General features: G+C 37.2%; 2 protein-coding genes across 4 annotated transcripts in view; both read left to right on the forward strand.

Moving 5' to 3' along the window:
- med14 (mediator complex subunit 14) overlaps nucleotides 1-12,946 on the forward strand; it is a 115,487-nt gene extending 102,541 nt beyond the window's left edge. For both annotated transcript variants that reach the window (XM_087992835.1, XM_087992836.1), the window contains 5 exons: nucleotides 333-512; nucleotides 1,583-1,690; nucleotides 2,470-2,595; nucleotides 4,131-4,320; nucleotides 8,166-12,946. In XM_087992835.1, the coding sequence (XP_087848961.1) occupies nucleotides 333-512; nucleotides 1,583-1,690; nucleotides 2,470-2,595; nucleotides 4,131-4,320; nucleotides 8,166-8,239 (678 nt within the window). In that variant the 3' untranslated portion in view covers nucleotides 8,240-12,946. The remainder of the gene's footprint in view (nucleotides 1-332; nucleotides 513-1,582; nucleotides 1,691-2,469; nucleotides 2,596-4,130; nucleotides 4,321-8,165) is intronic.
- A 1,581-nt stretch (nucleotides 12,947-14,527) lies between these two features.
- LOC122555135 (uncharacterized protein CXorf38-like) overlaps nucleotides 14,528-20,079 on the forward strand; it is a 58,281-nt gene continuing 52,729 nt past the window's right edge. Inside the window, exon 1 of one of the 2 annotated variants that reach the window (XM_043700844.2) lies at nucleotides 14,528-14,832. In XM_043700844.2, coding sequence (XP_043556779.2) covers nucleotides 14,629-14,832 — 204 coding nt within the window. In that variant the 5' untranslated portion in view covers nucleotides 14,528-14,628. The remainder of the gene's footprint in view (nucleotides 14,833-20,079) is intronic. The other variant, XM_087992837.1, reaches the window with a different exon arrangement.

Consider the following 20,079-nt stretch of genomic DNA (forward strand, 5'->3'; position numbering starts at 1 on the left):
AATGCTGTAATAACATGCTAGGCTATTCAGCATTTTGTTGGGGGGTGCATCAAAAATAAATGTTTAGCTTTCTGTTTCAAATTACTACGTTTTGTAGTTTCTATCATTTCAAATTAGTAAAATGATCTTATCCATTGTTCAAAAATTGTTGCATTGTTTTCATGAGACATTTTAGAAGCTAATTTTACTATTTTCATAAAATTAGTTATTAAGTTTCATTGTAGCAACTCTAATCGGAATATTGGGTACATTCTTCAGAGAATGTACTTATGATTTCTTGATCAGATATTTAAAATTGGCTTTTAATTATATATTTTCTGATTTCTTTTTAGTTGCAACTTATAAATTCCAATGAACCTGGTGTGATCATGTTTAAGACTGAAGCACTGAAGTGTCGAGTAGCATTGAACCCACAGACATATCAAACTTTACAATTCAAAGTAACACCTGAAACACCAGACCCATGGACACAAGAAGAACTACAAGTTTTAGAAAAGTTCTTTGAAACAAGAGTAAGTATGACAGTAATGCAATTCAAATTGCAAAATTATCTATTGTGCAAACAAGTATCTTATTACAGAAGAACTCTCAAAGTTGTATGTCTCCTATTATTTTGTAATGCAAGACCACATAAAGTGCAGTTGCCATAGTGTTAGCAAACCATTAGGGCTGTCCTGTCATTAGGGAGACAGACAACTAGTGGTGGTTTAACCCAAGGGTCACCACACCTCAGGAACAGATGGAGTGTTCAGAAGGAGAGTCCTTCATGCTAATCTAAGTCGATGTGAGAATTGAACCACTCTGTTGACATCACTTTGCATCGCAAACTAGTTGTCCAGCTAATGGAGCTAATAAGCCTTCTACAGGGCCAAGGGTTACGATAACGATAATGACAAACTATCAAATTTTAACTTCCATTATTTGATTGGAATACCTGAGACCTTTCATGGACTAAAATTGTTTTTAAAAGGGAAGAAATATGGACCTAAAATGGCTGTGGTGATCGCTTGACAACAGATTGAAGCAAGCTTCATGAGACCTGTGTGTAATTTTTCATCAAAAACCTCAAAATCAAGCAACAGAGTCAGTGTCCACAGATTTGTCATAATGATAGATGAAAGGTTTGCTGCTTGTCAGCTTCAAAAGAAAATGGAGCTAAATTATATTTCAGTTGCTTTTGCACAGCAGAGGAGGACGAAGGCAAAATGGATTTATTTGCTAAAACTGACTGGATGCCTCAGTCAGTCTTAGAGCAGGTTATATTGATATTTTCAACTTTAGTGTTTAGGGAAATTACAAAGGGTTGAAAGACAAGCTCTTACATGTAGTTTTCATTTCCTATCAAAATCCATCATCCCAAATACTTATTGTGTTCTCATGCCTGTACCTTGAGAAAGCTACTTAAATAATTTGTGCATTTTATATTGGTGTTTGTTAAAACCATTTTCCATAAATATTGAGCCAAATGGTTGAAACAAATCACTGTAAATATGGAACCTATTTCTATCATTTAGCTTGGTTACATTTATCATTCCTATAAAACTCTACTGCAATATGAATAATAGATTTTTCATCTGTTAAGGTTGCTGGACCCCCATTTAAAGCCAATACACTAAATGCCTTTGCTAAGCTATTGGGAGCTCCAACACACATTCTCAGGGATTGTGTGCGCATCATGAAACTGGAATTGGTAAGTGACACTGTAATACTGTCTGTAACATTGAAGTGGAAGGGGTTGGGGAGTAGCAGATGTATGGGGGTGGGTAATGGTGAGAGTCAGTTTTATTCAGGATCAGAGCATCAAAATTGGAGGTAAGGATGTGGCTGAGCAGAGGAGTCGTTACAGAAGTGTATTGTGGCATTAGGACTAAGCAACTGAGATTTCAGTAATGCAGTTTTAAGTGAATTGATGGATAGTTCTTCTGGGGATAAATTCCCAACAAGGGCATTCCCAATTTGTACCTCGTGTTCAAAACATTGTGGTTAGCTTTTTCAAGACCAAGCACCGGGACCATTTACTCAATGACATAAACGTTCTCATAGGTTGTCTAAGTGTTGAATTTTCTTCTTGATTTTTTAAATGAAATATTTGACCTGTATATTGAATAATGCAAAATATGAAGTAACTTAATCTAATTATGATTAATAGTCTCCTCAAAGCATTTTAACCCTTTTGGATTTCTGTTAAACCATCTTGGTTCCACAAAAAAACAGCACTGCTGGCTTAAGGTTAATGTAGTTGCCACAGTGCACTTTTAACATAAGATGCTGCTATTAACAACAGTGTCCATTATCCAGTTTAGCTTAATTTGGACTCACTTATCTAGTTTTATCAAATTATCATGCCCAATTTTGCTACAGAGGTTTATACTTGTTTCGGGTAGAAAATCACTTTGAAGCATCAAAATGCCAAAACCAATTTCATCTTGGTTTAACATTTCAATAAATCATGCTTTTTGTTGTGAACAGTTTCCAGATCAAGCCACTCAGCTAAGGTGGAATGTGCAATTCTGTTTGACAATCCCGCCTAGTGCTCCTCCAATAGCTCCTCCAGGAACACCTGCAGTGGTGCTGAAATCCAAGATGCTGTTCTTTGTAAGTTGCACACTCCTGTTTGTTTGCATGTATTGCAGTTGAAGATCATGAAATTGTAATGTATTAAATGTGAGGAACTGTTAGGATTGGAGGCAAGAAAAATAAGAATGTTAAAACGTGTGTTTGCGTGCGCGCGTGAGAGAGATGATTATTCAAGGATGTTGGTACCAACAATAGAGTAAATTGAACTTATTCATAGGTCTTGCATGGTTACAAGAGAGATATACTGTTTTATCTCAAGCTTAACATATCATGTTTCTGGAAGTCTTCTAATGTTCATTCCTCTACCATTGTTGATTCACCCATATGTTGCATCTTGCCTTTCAGCTGGCCTAATGTATCAACTCAATGTTCTTTGGCACACTATTAGTGTCTGAGGCAAATGGTTTCTATAAGTTAGCAAGTCATTTTGCATTGCTACAAGTGAATCTTCAGTGTGTCCATGTAATTCCTTTTGTTGTTTGCATTACTTTGTTCTATCTTCAAAATGTTCTACACAAAATCTATTACTTTGGTAACCTGCACCATCCATGCTAACCTATCTAGCCCAATAGAGCTGATCACTGAATATCAGCTTCAAAAATGATAATTTCTGAATTCAGCAAATTCAAGTACTTCATAGTTAGTAATGTTGACCAGCCAGCTAAAAAGAAACATGATATAATAGTAACTTTGAAATATTTCAAGCTGTTGAATGTTAGCATACACTTTCTATTAACTGTGTACATTTCACATCAGAAATGAGATTTGTATGGGCAACTCCCTTCTAATATTTTGGTTTAGTGGCAGTTTTGATGCTATGTACTGATTTTCAGAGACTCCATGCACAAAGTACAGCTCAGAAAGAGGCCATTCAACCCTACTTAGCATTTATACTCCCCTATCTACCCAAAAGTGGTGTCTGTTCTCTGTATGCAAGTCATGAATTCCTTTACTATCCTGGCACAAGATTAATAACACACTTCCAAGATGTGAACTCCTTTCTCACATGCAATTCAGTTATACCAATAGTGATTGCTGATCTAACATGTAACTTTCTAAGAGTTGACTGCATTTTTTCAGTCTTCAGGCTAATGGTAACCACAACTCTCAAAGAAATACAACAGATTCACTAACAGAAGATCCACTTTAAAGTGTGCCACAATTGTGCATCAGTATGCAAACTTCATCTAACTTTTTTTTGTTGGATGACTGTCATTGACATTTGGTGGTGTTAGGTTTGACATTTCTATATTGTGCGTATCTATATACAAAATCCAAACTGGAGATCCCTAGCTGTATCATTTAGCGTAGCTGCAAAAGAATGAATAAAATGAGGCACAGGACCCATCTATATTCCACACGGTGCAATACCAGAAGCACTTCAGAAATGAAATAACGAATGCAATGCAGATGCTCTGATTGAAACAAATGGAAGAAAATGATACTTAAATTGTTTGTTTTTTGAAGTTTATATTTGTGAAATTACAGCTAAAGTTTCACATTCTCTCTCATCTTTTGTCTCTGCCCTTCACCCAACCTCAACCTGTCAAAAGCTGCAACTCACTCAGCGACTAACAGTTCCACAAGAACCAATCAGCATAATTGTGCCAATTGTCTATGATATGGCAACAGGGGCAACACAGCAAGCTGATATTCCAAGGCCACAGAACACATCAGGAGCAGCTGCCTCAATGGTGAGCAACATCTTGAGGAGGTTTTCAGAAGTGCACCAGCCACCACAAGGTAAACCAAAAGAAAGTTATTTTGCAGGATGTTTGTTTGCCATCATCTGATCATTTTTTGCAATATGCACAAAATGCAAAAAGCCACAGTAAATGTAACAATATTGGAACACTGAAACAATGTTGTATTTAGAAACCTAAATTTTGTATGTAAGCTCAGGCATGTTTCCAATATCTATGTTGCTTCTCTTTGCTTTTCATCTCATCCTCTACTGGCTGTTAAGGTTAGTTTTAAAATGGGTTTGCACAATTTCTGACAGGCATGACCCCAAAGCACATTGCGCCCAATTTTAGGACTACTTGACAAGTAAAATTAAAATCTCTGCAAAGATGACTGCAGCATAGCTCATATGAGAAATAATGAAAAATGTTATGTCAATATACAGAGCACTTTTGCAAAGATTTAGATGCTTGATTTGATCTTTGACCTAATTTCTTACATTAGTTCACTGTTTTGGAGAATATGCTGTATAATAGCACTAAAGTATCTTCCAAAATGCAGTAAATGTTAAATAATATATTAGTTTTAAATTTGCTCATTAATCAAATTTACCTTACTAGAGCCACCCTATATAGCCATCTGGTGGATGAGGGACAAGATAATTCAACTTCGGATATCCAAGTGGAATCCATTACTATGTTGCTTCGTATTTCTGGGCCAGCCTTTTTGTTTGCTAAGTTTGTATGATGAATAAACCTTGGTTCTCCTTCACTTCTGTAAAACTATACCTGACATTTAGTGAAGACCACATCTTTTCATTCTATAATCAAAAGAAAATAAAGTATATTGGGAAAAAGGCTGTTTTATAACCAAGGGCTGTTATTTTAAAAAGCAAGTTACTTAAATCCATTGTGGATCATATTTCCATTGTTGCTCAGCAAGCAGTAAGCAATGGTGCAAAAGAACACAACTTGTATGTGTTTACAAAGTAAGATTCAGATTGCAACAGTTTGCTGGCTTGTGGAGTTGATGTGGATTCCAAAGGTTATCAGCTCTCCCCTCTTACCCTGAAGAAACTCCATAGTTTGCTCCCACCAATAGATAAAGGTTTTCGTTTTAACCAATTACTGAGAGACTTCATTATTCATGCCACTCTGCCTCCTGTGCAGAAGTGCAAGAGTCTAAAGGAAAAGAGCAGACAACAAAAATAACACACCATTGAATTTTGGAGAACCATTTCTCCAGCATTTTATTTCCTCCACCTATCATGCCATTTTTTTTCTTTCCATCTATGATACTCTGTGTATGGGTTTTTTTAGAATGGGGTTAGAGTTGATCTACTAAAGTTGTGTGCTGCATGTTCGGTTGTTTACCTGTGATAACAGGATCTATATATTTGTAATAGCTCTTGTGAAGTACAGAAACCTGGTATGTGTTTTCTGTTAACTTGAGTTTATCAAACAAGTAAATTAGGGACTCTGCATACTTTGATAAAATGCTTGAACCTTCATGACACCTCCAGGAATTGCAGGCTTTGATCTCTAGTACACTTCTCCAACAATGCATAATCTATTTAAAGAGTAATTTTCATCCAAAAAAAAAGCCTGTTCATTGACCATCTTTGTTCCAAGAAAGTGCTGGTGCGGTGATGATGTTGCTGAACCAGGTTTTAGTTCCAAATTTCTGAATAGAACCTAAATTCCATGAACTTCCGTAATGGGAGTTGAATCTGTGCTCCGACAATAGCCCACACTTCTCCTGAATTAACAGCTTTGAACTTTCTATTTTGAAGATTCATGTGTAAACTATTACCTTAATGTGCTAACTCTATCTATCATAACCCCAACGGGTCTAATACTGGAATGCAGTCATGTGTCTTCTTGGAACTGAATACTTAAATCACCACAATTCCAAACTGTCTTTCTGACTTTCTTAAAATAAACCTTCACAAACTTAGCCTCATTTATTCATTTCTGCTTTAAAATCTAAATCCAAAAAAAGTAATATATGCACATAACACCTTCCATAATACAAGTTACAGTCATGCTTTGAAAATGCCAGGAAATGACTATCTGCACAAAAGCAAACCTAATTATCGCTGCAGTGTTCAATGGCAAAGAATCATAGACTTGTGCAGCGCAGAAACAAACCCCTTTAGTTCAACTCGTCAATGCCAACCTGATATCCTAAATTAATCTAGTCCCATTAGCCAGCATTTGGCCCATATCCCTCTAAAGCCTTCCTATTCAAATATCCATCCAGATGCCTTTTAAATGTGGTAATTGTACTAGCCTCCACCACTTCCTCTGGCAGCTCACTCCATACACGTCACCACACTGTGCACAAAAAGGTTGCCACTAAGGTCCCTTCTGTCTTTCCTCTCTCACCTTAAATCTACGCCCTCTAGTTTTGGGCTTCTCTACCGCAGGAAAAAGACCTTGGCTATTTACCCTATTCATGCCCCCCATGAATTATACACCTCTATAAGGTCCCCTCTCAACTGTCTAATGTTCCAGGGAAAATAACCCCAGCTGTTAGGCTGAACTCCTCCAATCTCGACAACATCCTTGTAAATATTTTCTGCAAGTTTCACAACAATTTTCTTATAGCAGGGAGACCAGAATTCTAAAAATGGCCTAACCAATATCCCGTACAGCTGCAACATGACATCTCAACTCCTATGCTCAATGTGCTGACTAATAAAGGCAAGCATATCAAATGCCATCTCCACTGCTGTCTACTTGTCACTCCACCTTCAAGGAACTATAAACCTGCACCCCAAGGTCACTTTGCCATTGTTGAATCCATTATCATCAACACCCTGGAAATTACAAGGAGCTTAACTAGAGGCCACAAAGTTCTGTGGCTACAAGAGCAGGTCAGCTTTAGGGAACACGAATGCATTTAGCTCCCCTTCCAACACCTTGAAGCCTGTCCATCTGCAAGAGACTAGTTGAAGCATATTTAAAAACTCTCCAATTGCCTTAATCTGTGAAGCTAAAACAATACTCAAGCTGAACACCATCCTGGACAAACCTTGATTGGGACTGTATCTAACACCTTTAACATTTAGTTCCTTCAACAACTCGCCAAAGGGTGTACTTCATGTAGAGAAAAAGGATCAAGTACATCACTTGGTGGACAGTGTGATGCAAAATAAAATTAATTATCAAAATCATGCTCCAATGTGACGAGAGCATGATATAATTTATCCTTCAACACCCTCACGACTAGAAAGATGAGCTGTTTATGCATGGGAGCACCACCACCTGTATATTCCGCCTTAAAGCCACACACTATTCCAACTTGGAGATAAGTTGCCATTCCTTCACATTTACTGGGTCAATATCCTAAACTCCTTTTTTTTAAAGATTAGATTAGATTAGATTACTTAGTGTGGAAACAGGCCCTTCAGCCAACAAGTCCACACCGCCCCGCCGAAGCGCAACCCACCCATACCCCTATATTTACCCCTTATCTAAGGCTATGGGCAATTTAGCATGGCCAATTCACCTGACCTGCACATCTTTGGACTGTGGGAGGAAACCGGAGCACCCGGAGGAAACCCATGCAGACACGGGGAGAATGTGCAAACTCCACACAGTCAGTCGCCTGAGGCGGGAATTGAACCCAGGTCTCTGGCGCTGTGAGGCAGCAGTGCTAACCACTTGCCACCGTGCCGCCCACTTTTCTAACTGTAAATGTAACTCCACTGCACAGGTTCCAGAAGGTGACTGACCACCACTTTTACCAAGGGCAGTTAGGGATGGGAAGAAATGCTAGCACAGTTACTGTTGCACAGATCCCATGAATGAACAAAAAAAAACTTATTGTTATCTTTATCTGGTGGTCATTTACCTCACTCTATTGTACTTTTTAAAAAAATAATTATGTTACTTTTTCAGGTGACTGCACAATCTATGCAGCAGTGAGGGATTTGATGGCAAATCTAACACTGCCCCCTGGGGGTCGACAGTAACACTACAGACTGCCTTAGGGAGTCCTTCATGTGGAGAAAAAGGATTGAGTACAATGTTATTCGGTGGACAGTATGTGATGCAAAATGAAATTAATTATCAAAATCATGCTCGAATGTGACTTGAGAGCGTGATATAATTTATTCTTCAGGGATGAACTTCTTCCATTAAAAGATACATTCATTACTTTGTTTACCTGCTGTTATATAGTGTATTTTATAAACTGCATTTCAAACAAATATAAATCCCAAAAGATTCCTGTTTGGTTGATTTTAGATTTAACCATAGTATTGTATTTACAAGGAGAAGATCATTAGATTATGATGATGCCAAGAATATTTTTTAGAGAATGCAAATCTGTCAATTTTCATATGTTCTGGCACAATAGCTTACGTTTTATTAATTTTCAATCTCATTTGTTACATTGGTTATTGTAAATTGTGAAACTTTAATGGAGCTGTATTTTATTATGACTGCTTTAAATCTTTTCATAAAATTTGAGTTCTTTGGTCATATTGCCTCAGAAACAATATTTAATAAACAAGCAAATAAAACCACCATCCCATGTAACACCTTTATTCAAACAACATTGACAATATGTACAGTTAGATGCAACAGCATAATTTTGGTTGTATAATTCCAATAGATACTTTTCTTCTCCCCCCCCCCCCCCCCACCTTATCTTTTCTGAAAATGTTCCAAATATTGAGGTAAGTATTTCTGTTTTATTTTCATTGCTACTTAACAGCAACTTTGACAGGTACAACTCCAAAACAATTAATTTATTTTGATGGGGTGATGTTTAAAAGGCTGCTTATCGTTTTTTTTGTTTAAAGTTGTATTTCTTTCTTCTAAAAATAGCCGTTGAAGTTATTTTAAATACCTATTACATATTTTTTCTTAAGGGTAACTCTGAATTCCTTCATGTTCATTGTGATGCTTTTGCTTTCTTAAGCAACAGCATCAATATGCCCCATTCTCCAATCTCAGCATCGTTTCTTCATTCCTGCTATTCTATACACAATGCATTGTTCAGTCTTTTCCCACTGTCATTGAATGCTGTACTTCTTTCAGTCACTAGTTCTTTTGCTCTCTTGTTTTTCAGACTACCTTCCCTTCCTGTCAACACGTGCTTGAGTCCTCAGTTAAACTAATCATGCTTTTATTTTGTCTCTCATCATACTCTGACCCATTGTCACTCTCTTTTCATCATCTTGAAGAGCAATCTCAATGTCCTGTGCTCCATTCTCAGTTTTTAGCTCCAGTCAACTCCCCCACCGCATGTTTGTTGGAGCTGACATCACTGCCTTCCTTTCCAGACGCCTGTCACAACATACTGGTTTCGGTCTGTGAATGAACAATGTAGAACAGTTTCCTCTAGAGCATTAAACTACTTCTCAAGGACCTGGCTGCTGTTCTTACTGAGAATGATTATATTGACACTGTCTTGCTGTTCGATTGAAACTTGATTTATAGTTGTCACTTGTCTCTATTACTGAAAGTGATTCACTTGACATTACTTTACACCACCTGAAAAGTTTCCATATATTTTGGTACCAAGCTGAAATTTACAAGGTGTTATACCATAGAAATAGAAATATAAACATTCCTGCCTTTCCAGGGTGACATGGACAGAGTCAATACCAAATATGAGATTTGAAAAAGTACTTTTGATTGGGCCGGGTGACAATTGAAGAGAACTATTGAACAGTGGGAGTCAAAGGTGGAGTTATGGGGGAGTGTATTCCAGAAGACTAACCACAATGACAAAAGTAGGAGAATGTTCCCAAGGATAGAGGAAATTTATGGATCACTTTGAAGTTAAGGATTTGGATCATAAAGCCAAGACAAAGAATATCAGATGCTTGAAATCTGAAATAAAAACTACCTGAAACATTCAGCAGGTCATACAGAATTTACAAAGAGAACAAGACAGTTTTTTTTCAGGCATGAACCTTTCATCAGAATTGGAAACTATTAAAGCTAAAGTGCCTCTAAAAATAACAAAATAGATTAAAGGCCATGGGTAGATTTGGGAGACAACACTCACTAAGAAGCCCAAGTAGGTAAGAAATACTGGCATTTGAGACATCTGAATTCAGGATGATGTGGTAAGGCATATAGAAATGGAAAGATGAAAAAAATGGTGAGCTAGACCAAAACCAGTCACTTTGTTACCTGAAAAACAAATTCCAAAGACAGAATTGGCCAGAAGGTTTAAGTGGAAAGTAGCAAGGAGCTTGGCATCACATTTACTATGAAAATGAAGCCATTGGGAAAAATCATCATTTTTCATAAAGGAAAATCATCATTTGCTCTTCCTGTTTTTTCTAGGAGAATTGGTAAATCCAGCACATTAGGTTTGAAGAATTACGTACAATTTGCTGTCTCATTGGGAAAGTATTGTATGAATCCCTTGAGAATGATGATGTGGAAAGGTATGTTTAGACAGATGCTGCATTTGCTGGGCTTTGTTAGAAAGGTGACAGATAGTTGGTAAAAGAATAAAGTAGAATGCAACTGAATAACTTGTTGTAAAGAGAAGAGAATATTTGTTTGTTGGCAGTGTTAAGTTGCAAGCAGAAAATTCTATATCAAATAAAGAAAATCACGTGGAGGAAAGTGAAGACAAGGTTACCCTTGTAATGGTAAAATAGGGACCATAAGATATACGAGCAGAAATTAGGCCATTCAATCGTGGCTGATAAGTTTCTCAACCCCATTCTCCCACCTTCTTCTCATAACCTTTGATCCCCTTAACAATCAGCAACTATCTCTGTCTTAAATATAATCAATGAACTGGTCTCCACAGCCTACAGTGGCAATGAGTTTCATAGATTCATCAATCTCTGGCTGAAGACATTTCTTCTCATCTCCATTCTAAAGGGTCTTCTCTGTACTCTAAGGCTGTGCTCCTGCTAATGGAAACATCTTCCCAATGTCCACTCTGTCCAGGTCTTTCAGTTGTAAGTTTCAATTAGATTCCCATCCTTATAAAATCCATTGAGTGCAGACCCAGAGTCTTCATATGTTAAGCCTTTCATTTATGGGATCATTCTTGTGAACATCCTCTGGACCCGCTCCAACACCAGTACATCCTTCCTGAAATATGGGACTAAAGTGTATAAAGTCGGGTGCTCTTGGAGGGAAATCCTTGACTGGGAAAATAAATTTTCACATCACTAGCTTCTGTGTTCCACCTAAATTAGAGCTTGACCAAAAGGGGACCATAGGGGTGAGGGTGCAAACTGCAGCATTTTGAATGAGCTATTGTTTGTAATGGGGGAAGATGTCAGCGAGACGTTAATTTGATCATTGTGAAACATATGTAATGTACTTTTTGAATATACCTTTTCAGGCATTGAATATATTGGCCCAGATGTTATGGCAGTACTACTGATGATAACACTCAGCATTCACTGTCATCACACTCCTTTGAAATTGAAATTCACGACAGCTTCTAGAATTTGCGCACACATAATTCAATGCACAAATATCCCCCCTCACCCCACCTAACTGCAATCAAGTTAAAAACCAATAAATTATTTTCACCACTGATCACAATTTATTAATCTTGAAAAATGCACCTTGTTATGAGGTGTCACTAGATTTTTATGGTGTACCTATTCCAAACTGCTTCATTGTCCCTGAAAAATGATTATATTTGTGTAATGTCAAATTAGTCCATGATGATACATTCATTTTGCTAATTTTAAAATTTTATTTATGATCTTTCAGATTTGACATAATCCTGTTTGTATGTCCCATCATTTATTATGGTCTGTAAAGTTGTTAATTAAAAGTGAAAATTTCAATGCGTTTTATTTCCTGGTTTTCTGTTCAAGAATATTTCATTGGAATTGGTAACTTATTCTGTTTTATGATGTCATTGTTAGACACATGGAGAATTTCTTGACTTGACACCAGGTTCAAACTGACGTTGAAAAAGCATCAATTCATGCTAAAATTATGTTGCTAACTCTGAAACCAGCTATTGTTTACAATTAAAATCCTTGTGAAAATTATGGTTAAGCCTTTCATGGGAAAATATTGTTAAATGGGTTTTTTCAACATCGACATTTTTTAATTGAATGGTTCTTTGTTGTGTACTTTCCCTTGCCCAAAACAATGGCCCTCATAAATATATATTTTGCTTATATTAAAGAAGAAAAAAATCCAGATTTTTCTACAAAATCTTGTACAATTTAAAAAGATTTGTTCTATTCTAAAATTGCTATTTTTAAAAAATTGTTTTTGAACAAAACTTTTATTTTTTTTTAGTTTTTAAATGCAGCAAATAAATTATACAAGATTTTTTTTTGGGGGGGGGGAATACTAGGAAAGTAATATGTGACACTTGGAGTGGAGTAAAAGCTTTGATTTCAAAGTCAAAAGTAATGAAAAAGCATTAGCCACCCACAAACATCTTATTACCTGTGGTATGGATTTTCACTTTCTCAACATCTGTTTAAATTTGTTTTCCTCTGCCAGTCAATCATAATTCCTAATTTTAATTAATACAACTTTCCCACCTTGACAGTAATTCTAACTCTGAATAGGTGCTAATGTAAAAGCAGAGGCAATTCTTAAATGTTGATGTTTTCATTTAAATTTCAATTTTTCAAATCACTTTTTAGAAGTATCCATATTTATTTGTATGGCTATTCTTTTTGGTGTACTTCAATTTTAAAATAAACATTTATGTTTAACTTTCTAATTAATTTCTGCAATTATTCAAAGTTATGAATTCATATCAATATAATTTTTGATTGATGGAGTGATTAACCAATTTTGATAAACATGCTATTTGAGATGGTAATGAATAAAGAGACTAGATATATGGCATTATAAATGCAAACAATCTACCTTGGGGATGGATAAAATGTTCTGTTTCAGAAAAAAATATTGATAATGTTGTAAACATTTTGAATGGAAATTGCTGGTAAGCCATGAAGCGAGCAATAACAGGGGTGGCGGTGGGGATGGAGGATGATAAAGGAGAGAAGACAAGTCGGAGGGATGAAGTGCAGAGCTGGTGAACTGAAGGTGAACGAAGGTAGGGAAAGAGGGGGACGGGTAGAAGGGGAGAGGATGGCAGGTGGGGTTTATTGGGGGAGAGGGGTGCAGTAAGGTGGGAGAATGACGGGGCATGATCTTGTGCGGGTGACTGTTCAGAACACTAGCCTAGACTATGATATAGCTCCCCAATTTTGAATGAAGTCCCCAGCTGTTGTTTGCCATTGCCATTTCTGGTGCCTCGGTCAGTGCGATTCCTCCATCCCGTTTAATTACTTTTTCGCACAAAAACGGGATACGATGGGGTAGCTTGCTCTGTCTTTTCAGAGGGCATTTGTAAGACAACAGTATTGTGAGCACACGCAGGCCACATCAGATAAGGACAGCAAATATATTTCTCTGACCTACAGTAGTTTAATGGTCACCTAGATTTATTAATTGACTGCGGCAAGTGTATAGTGTCTACTAGGAACAACCAAAGGAATACGCTGTTTCAGTTCATCAGCCAACCGCAGTCCTCCGTCCTAAAAGTTTATTCTTTTTCTCATACACCAGTATTAAAGTTCCTGAATATTTTGGCAGTGTATACGTAAATCCCTGCCTCTAATTGCTTGATTTTCCGTCTTATCCACTGAATTTCCATTTTCCAATGAAGGTTACATTGTTTCGAAATAGTTTTATCGAACTTGACACATTAATTCAGCAGGTCTAGCAGCATCTGTTACTACATTTCTCCAGCATTTTGTTTATTTTCATTGTAGCTATCCTCGAATTGTTGTTTTTGATGTGGAGGTGCCGCTGTTGGACTGGGGTGGAAAAGGTCAGAAGTCACAACACCAGGTTAAAGTCCGGGAGGTTTATTTGAAAGTACAAGCTTTCGGAGCGCTGCTCCTTCAGCAGTTCAAGTGACTTTGTCGTTTTTGATATCGAAACGTTCTATATTGAGATACACATTCCACTTTCCGCCAACCTCAATTGCATTGGCCTTTTTCTTTGGATAAAAAAAATCAAATGTGAGGCACATACGTATAATAGACAGAAGAATAACATTGCACAAAAAAAATCAAGGATGCGCGGCTAAGCTGTAATGTACAGGGTAAGAAAAAATAATTAAAGGGGCTAATTTTCATCTAATCTGTGCGACTCAAACATCGAACTTAAGTCCTATTAGAAAACCAGGTCCATTCTTTCGATTTCGCAATTTGTTGGAAGGGTTGTTCTGTTTTGAATGAGGTGCTCGCTCGCTCGCAATCTCACTTCCGCATTTGGTGGCTCTCCGGGCAGGCTGCGCACGCAACCAATGTACCCGAGATTGGATTGAAAACTAGAGTCTGATTGCAGTTTGAAAACGACATTTATTCTTTTATTTGCAAGAATGCAGTCGGAGCTGAGTATTCGTCTTAATGACGGCGGATATAAAAACTGGATCAAGGCAGGCTTCTGTCTGCAGAAAATACGAGATTGTCTGATTGGTTTTGTAATCAGCGAAATGGAGAAATTCCACCAATTTCTCCTTCACAATAACTCGTTGCTGCGGCGAGAAATTTGCAAGAATTCTTGCCGTCCCCAAGGAACGAAAGTGAGTAAAATAAAGCCAAGGAACTACATATCTTTGCACATAAGGAAACAAGCAGGATTGGAACTATCAACTGTATGGTTTGTACCATCAAAATGAAAGCTTTACTCTTCATCTTTTAGCACTTTCTGAAGTATTTTATTTCCTGTTGAGTATAAAGTCAGACACTTTATATTTCAATGAAATAATTCCATATACAGTATCCAGGGATTCGATTTGGGATTTATTGTCCCGAGCTGTTTGAAAAGTATGGGAATGTAAAACTATAAATCTTTTCAAAGAGCTTCCACTTTAGGTCGTCGAGATAGAATCGCAGATGTGTACATCACAATTTATCAAGGATAGGCTTTCTGTCGTAAAGTTGCATTTTTACGTCAAGGCCAGGCCTACCTCACAGTTAAACTATAGTTGGAGTATTAGTTTTGCCATCACCGAGGAAGAGGAGATAAAGGTTTACCCTCATCGATGGCCAACATATATCTGCAAATGGATAAGAAAAGAATTCCATAGGTGCCAGGGTAAAGTTTTGGGGAGATGTCCTGCTGGGAGGAGAATGGGAAAGAGTATATTATTAGTATCTGAAATTTAATTATCGAATGATGTTGACTTATAAACAAGGTGGATAAAATCAGCATGAAGCATTGCCACACCACTGGACTGGCTTGATTACAGTTGCAAAGAAAGTGGATTCAAGAGAGTGCAGGGAGACAGTTTATGGTTGCGCTGCTAAACTTTATCTAATGGTTCAGCAGCATTTCAGAGTTGACCAGAAACCTGCAGAAATTGATTCAGGAGTCCAATAGAAATGTGGTCTCAGATATTGGCAACATGCACATTATCATGAAAACTTTCTATTTAAATATTAACTTCATACTTTCCACCACTTATATAAAGGAACAACGTAAGCAGGAGGATGAAATTACATTATGACAAACTTACATTGTCAATGTTTATGATAATGATGGACATTAAAATTTATAATGGCAATATAAATGTTATTGACCATCACACAGAGTGACTGGTAGTCTCCCGGAGACTCATAATCTCATTAACCAATGATATTCATGGATTGCCCTTTGTTATTTGAATGCCATGTGTCCTTGTCAGTCAGAGTCTGGACATTGTTCAGGTCTGCATTTGTCTGCCCCTGTCCATTCATTACAAGAGAAGTAATTAATAGAGCTGGACACTGGAATCACCAATAAACAGATGAACTCTTATCCCTTATGTCATGACGGGGAAATTTTTAAAATTAATTCATGGGATGTGTGTTTTTCTATCATTGATTGTCCATCCTAGTTACCCGTGAGAAGGTGGTGGTGAACTGCTGCCTTGAATCATTGCTGTCCATTTGGCATAAATAGACCTACATGACATCACAAGGAAGTTCCAGAATTTTGACCCAGCAACATTGAAGAAATGGCAATATATTGCCAAGTCAGGATGATAAGTGACTTGGAGGGGAATTCCCATGCATCTGCTGCCTATATCCTTCTAGATGGTAGTGCTCATGGGTTAAGATATTGCTGTCAAAGAACCCTTGTTGACTTCAGTACTTTAAGCTGTTGGTACTTAGAATGATGTCCTGAGGACACCCCAGCAGCAATGTCTTGGGAGTGTGGTTAGTCCCATAATTGATCATTGACTTCCTAGGTATTGAGCCACTGAACAGTTGCGTTTCTTATCCCCCACTCATCTCAATTTTAGAGTTCTTTGATATCATTTGTGACATGATGTTTTAACTTTATTAGTAGTTGTTCCAACTAGTTGAACTGTTGCTATATATTGGGTCACAACATAGAATTACTTTTTTCCAGTTACCAAGGTAATCAATTAAGTTCTCTAGCTATATCGGATTAATCAGCATGATCCATAAGTCAGTTTCTTAAATATTGATTTATTATCAAAATAGAGCTTATTCAATTAATATGCAATAAAAGTTAGTTACATAGAAGAATAAATGTGTATCCTTCTAAATATCCCAAAATGTACACACTTTCTACTGCCCTTTTTAAGTAGAGGAGTTACATAAGTTATCCTCCAATTGCAGGAAATGTTCTGGTATCTATAGAATCTGGACGATAATCACCAATGTATCTATGATCTCTAGGACCACTTCCTTAAGTACTCTAGAATGTAGATTATTAGGCCCTCAGGTTTTAATGCCCTTCAATCCCTTCAATTTCCCTACTAATACTAATTTACTTCTGTTCCTCTCTCTCTCACTAAACCTTGTGTTCCCCAACATTTCGGCTACGGTATTTGTGTGCACCGTTGTGAAGACAGACCAAAATATCTATTCAGTTGGTTGGTCTCTCTTTGTTTCCCACTATAAATTCACTGTTTCTGACTGTAAGAGACCTACATTTGTCTGCATTAATTTTCTTCTCTTCACATACCTATAGAAACTTTTACATTCAGTTTTCATATTACCTGCAAGCTTACTCTCGCACTCCATTTCCCTTTCTTAATCAATCCCTTTGTTCTTTCTTGCTGAATTCTAACCTGTTCCCACTCCTCGGGTCCATTATTTTTATTTTCTGGCCAGTTTGTCAGCCTATTCCTTGGATCTAATACTATCTCTAATTTCCCTTGGAAATCATGGTTTACTCACCTTTACCTTTTTTCTTTTGTGCCAGATATGAATGAATAATTATTGCAAGTCACCTATGCATTCTTTGAATGTTGCCTTTCTCCATTATCCCTTTAAGTAATGTTCCTCATTGTATTATAACTAAAACCATGGAGCTACATAATTTTGCACATTGGAAACAGGCAGGAACTATTGACTGTATCCTTTGTAACATCCTTTCAAAAGCATTACTTCATTCATCTCTGAAAGGGGAAATAAAGATTTTTTCACAGAAATTGGCTTTTTAAAAAATATATGCTTTGGCCAATGTGTTATTTTTGGAGGCTAAAGAATAAAGCACAGAATGTTCCAAATGTGCTTAAGTCACTAATAGAGTCATAGAGATGCACAGCATGGAAATAGACCCTTCAGTCTAGCTCATCTATGCCAATCAGATATCCTAAATTAATCTAGTCCCATTTGCCAGCACTTGGCCCATATCCCTTCCTATTCAGATGCCTTTTAGATGTTGTAATTGTACCAGCCTCCATCACTTCCTCTGGCAGCTCATTCTATACACACACCACCCTCTGCCTGAAATCTCATCCTAAACATATGCCCTCTAGTTCTGGACTCCTCCACTCCAGGGAAAAGATCTTGTCTATTTACCCTCTCCATGCCTCTCATGATTTTATAAACGTCTATAAGGTCACCCCTCTACCTCTGATCATGCATTGTTGTCTCTGAAGTCTCAAAGACACAGTTTGCTTAGGAAATACAATCCTGACCTGTTCCTTTCAAAATCGTTCTTTCAAAAGAACAAATAGTTTTCACCTTAAATTCAACAAGATGTTTTTCAGATATGGAAGCAATCAACTTGGCGATTTGTTCTTATCATGGCAATAAACTAAGCACTTCACTAAACCAATTACTGTTCAAAACCGTCTCAGCAAGGGTGTACAGCAAGGCAAGCAGTTATTACTAGTCATTTAGCTTACAGGAAGTCTTAGCAGCAAAAAAACCTCCAACATCTACAGTGAACTTACAATGACCTTTTTTTGTAAAGTTATTGAAAATATAACAAATAACAAATATCAGTATAATAAAGAAAAACACAAATTACAATACAATTACTGTTTACTAACTACTAACCTACTCTATAATACAAAACAAAACCTAACACTGTGCAAAACAACACCAATAATTAAGTAAGTGACTAATAAAACAAAAAAAAACAAAAGAACACACAAAAACACAAAATAACAATGCTCAGTGCAAAGCTCCCAAACAAAAGAACAGGAGCGTTGTATATACAGCCATATTAACTCAGGAGTTCCCCCCTCCAGGGCTCAGCAAACTTAACCATCCTGGTTAAACAACACCCTAGTTAAGATAGCAGACAAATCTGTATCTAAATAACTCAAAAAGGGCTGCCATGTCTTATAAAAAAGCTCTGTTGTGTGGTGCACCACATTTGTAAAAAAATCTAAGGGAATGTACTCCATAATTAATTTCCGCCATCCCAGCAAGCCCAGCAGGTTCTCAGACACCCAATTCATCAGAATATTCTTCTGTGCACAGTAAGTAAGAAAATTAAATAGTTTCTTCCCACGCCCATCTACAGGTGATAAATTCAGTAGACCTAAGAGGAGAGGTATCGGGTCTAATCTAACTTCAGTCATTAATATCCTTCTTATCTCTCCCATCACAGCGCTCCAATAAACACGGAGCCTGTGGCATGTCCAGAAGCAATGGGTAAGAGTACCTACAATTATTGTACATTTGAGGCACATTGAAGATGCCCCTTTTTTAGACTTCGCTAGACGGTCCTGTGCCAGATGAACCCTGTGCAAGACTTTTAAATGCATATCGCGTATCCTATTACAGATTGAGATCTTTCGCATGTTCCCCCATATGTCCTCCCACGTTTCAGAAGAGATCTCCACTCCTAGCTCTTGCTCCCAGACCTCACATAACCAATTAATAACAATGACCTCTTTTAAAGAAACCATTCAAGACCTTTCCACCAAACGTGAAATGAATCAATTACCCACAAACCTTCACAACATAAGGTCTCCAAGAAATATTAAATATGAAGCATCTTTGTGGCAATTCTGTGTTTTTATTGTGAAGTGTGGACAAAGAAAATGAGAAAAGTTGACACATTCACACACACATTCTTATTCCCTCTTTACACATGTATTTCAAAATGTCTGAGTCAGTAGCAAACCCAAGGATTCTTTCCACCGTAGACCATCACTTTTGATGGGATTCTAACCTTTTAGAGAAGTACCCTACTGGCTTCACGATGGTTGATTCAACATTTTTCAGAACTATACTCGCTGCCAAATCACGAGCAATAAGTGCTACGTTGAAGGAACTACTGAAATTTCCTTCAGCGTTGGTTAATTGATCAAAATGGATTTCATCTTCTATGACGATGCCTGACATTCCCCTGACCACACACTCTTAGCATTCTTTAGGACATAACCATCAGTGGAGCGGTGTATTATTGAAATTGTGTACAAAAGTGAGATTAAAACTGTATATCCCCAAAAATCTCATTATTTCTCATTTAGTGTTTGTATGTGTACTGCAGTAAAGAGTTTTACATATTGACCACCTTTCTGAGAGAAGAGGATCAGAAGACAATTCTCCCCAGATTGCTTTTAGTTATC

Source organism: Chiloscyllium plagiosum, unplaced genomic scaffold (assembly GCF_037043375.1).
Source record: "Chiloscyllium plagiosum isolate Xiang-an unplaced genomic scaffold, Cpla_swu_hap1 HiC_scaffold_12, whole genome shotgun sequence".
Lineage (NCBI taxonomy): Eukaryota > Metazoa > Chordata > Chondrichthyes > Orectolobiformes > Hemiscylliidae > Chiloscyllium > Chiloscyllium plagiosum.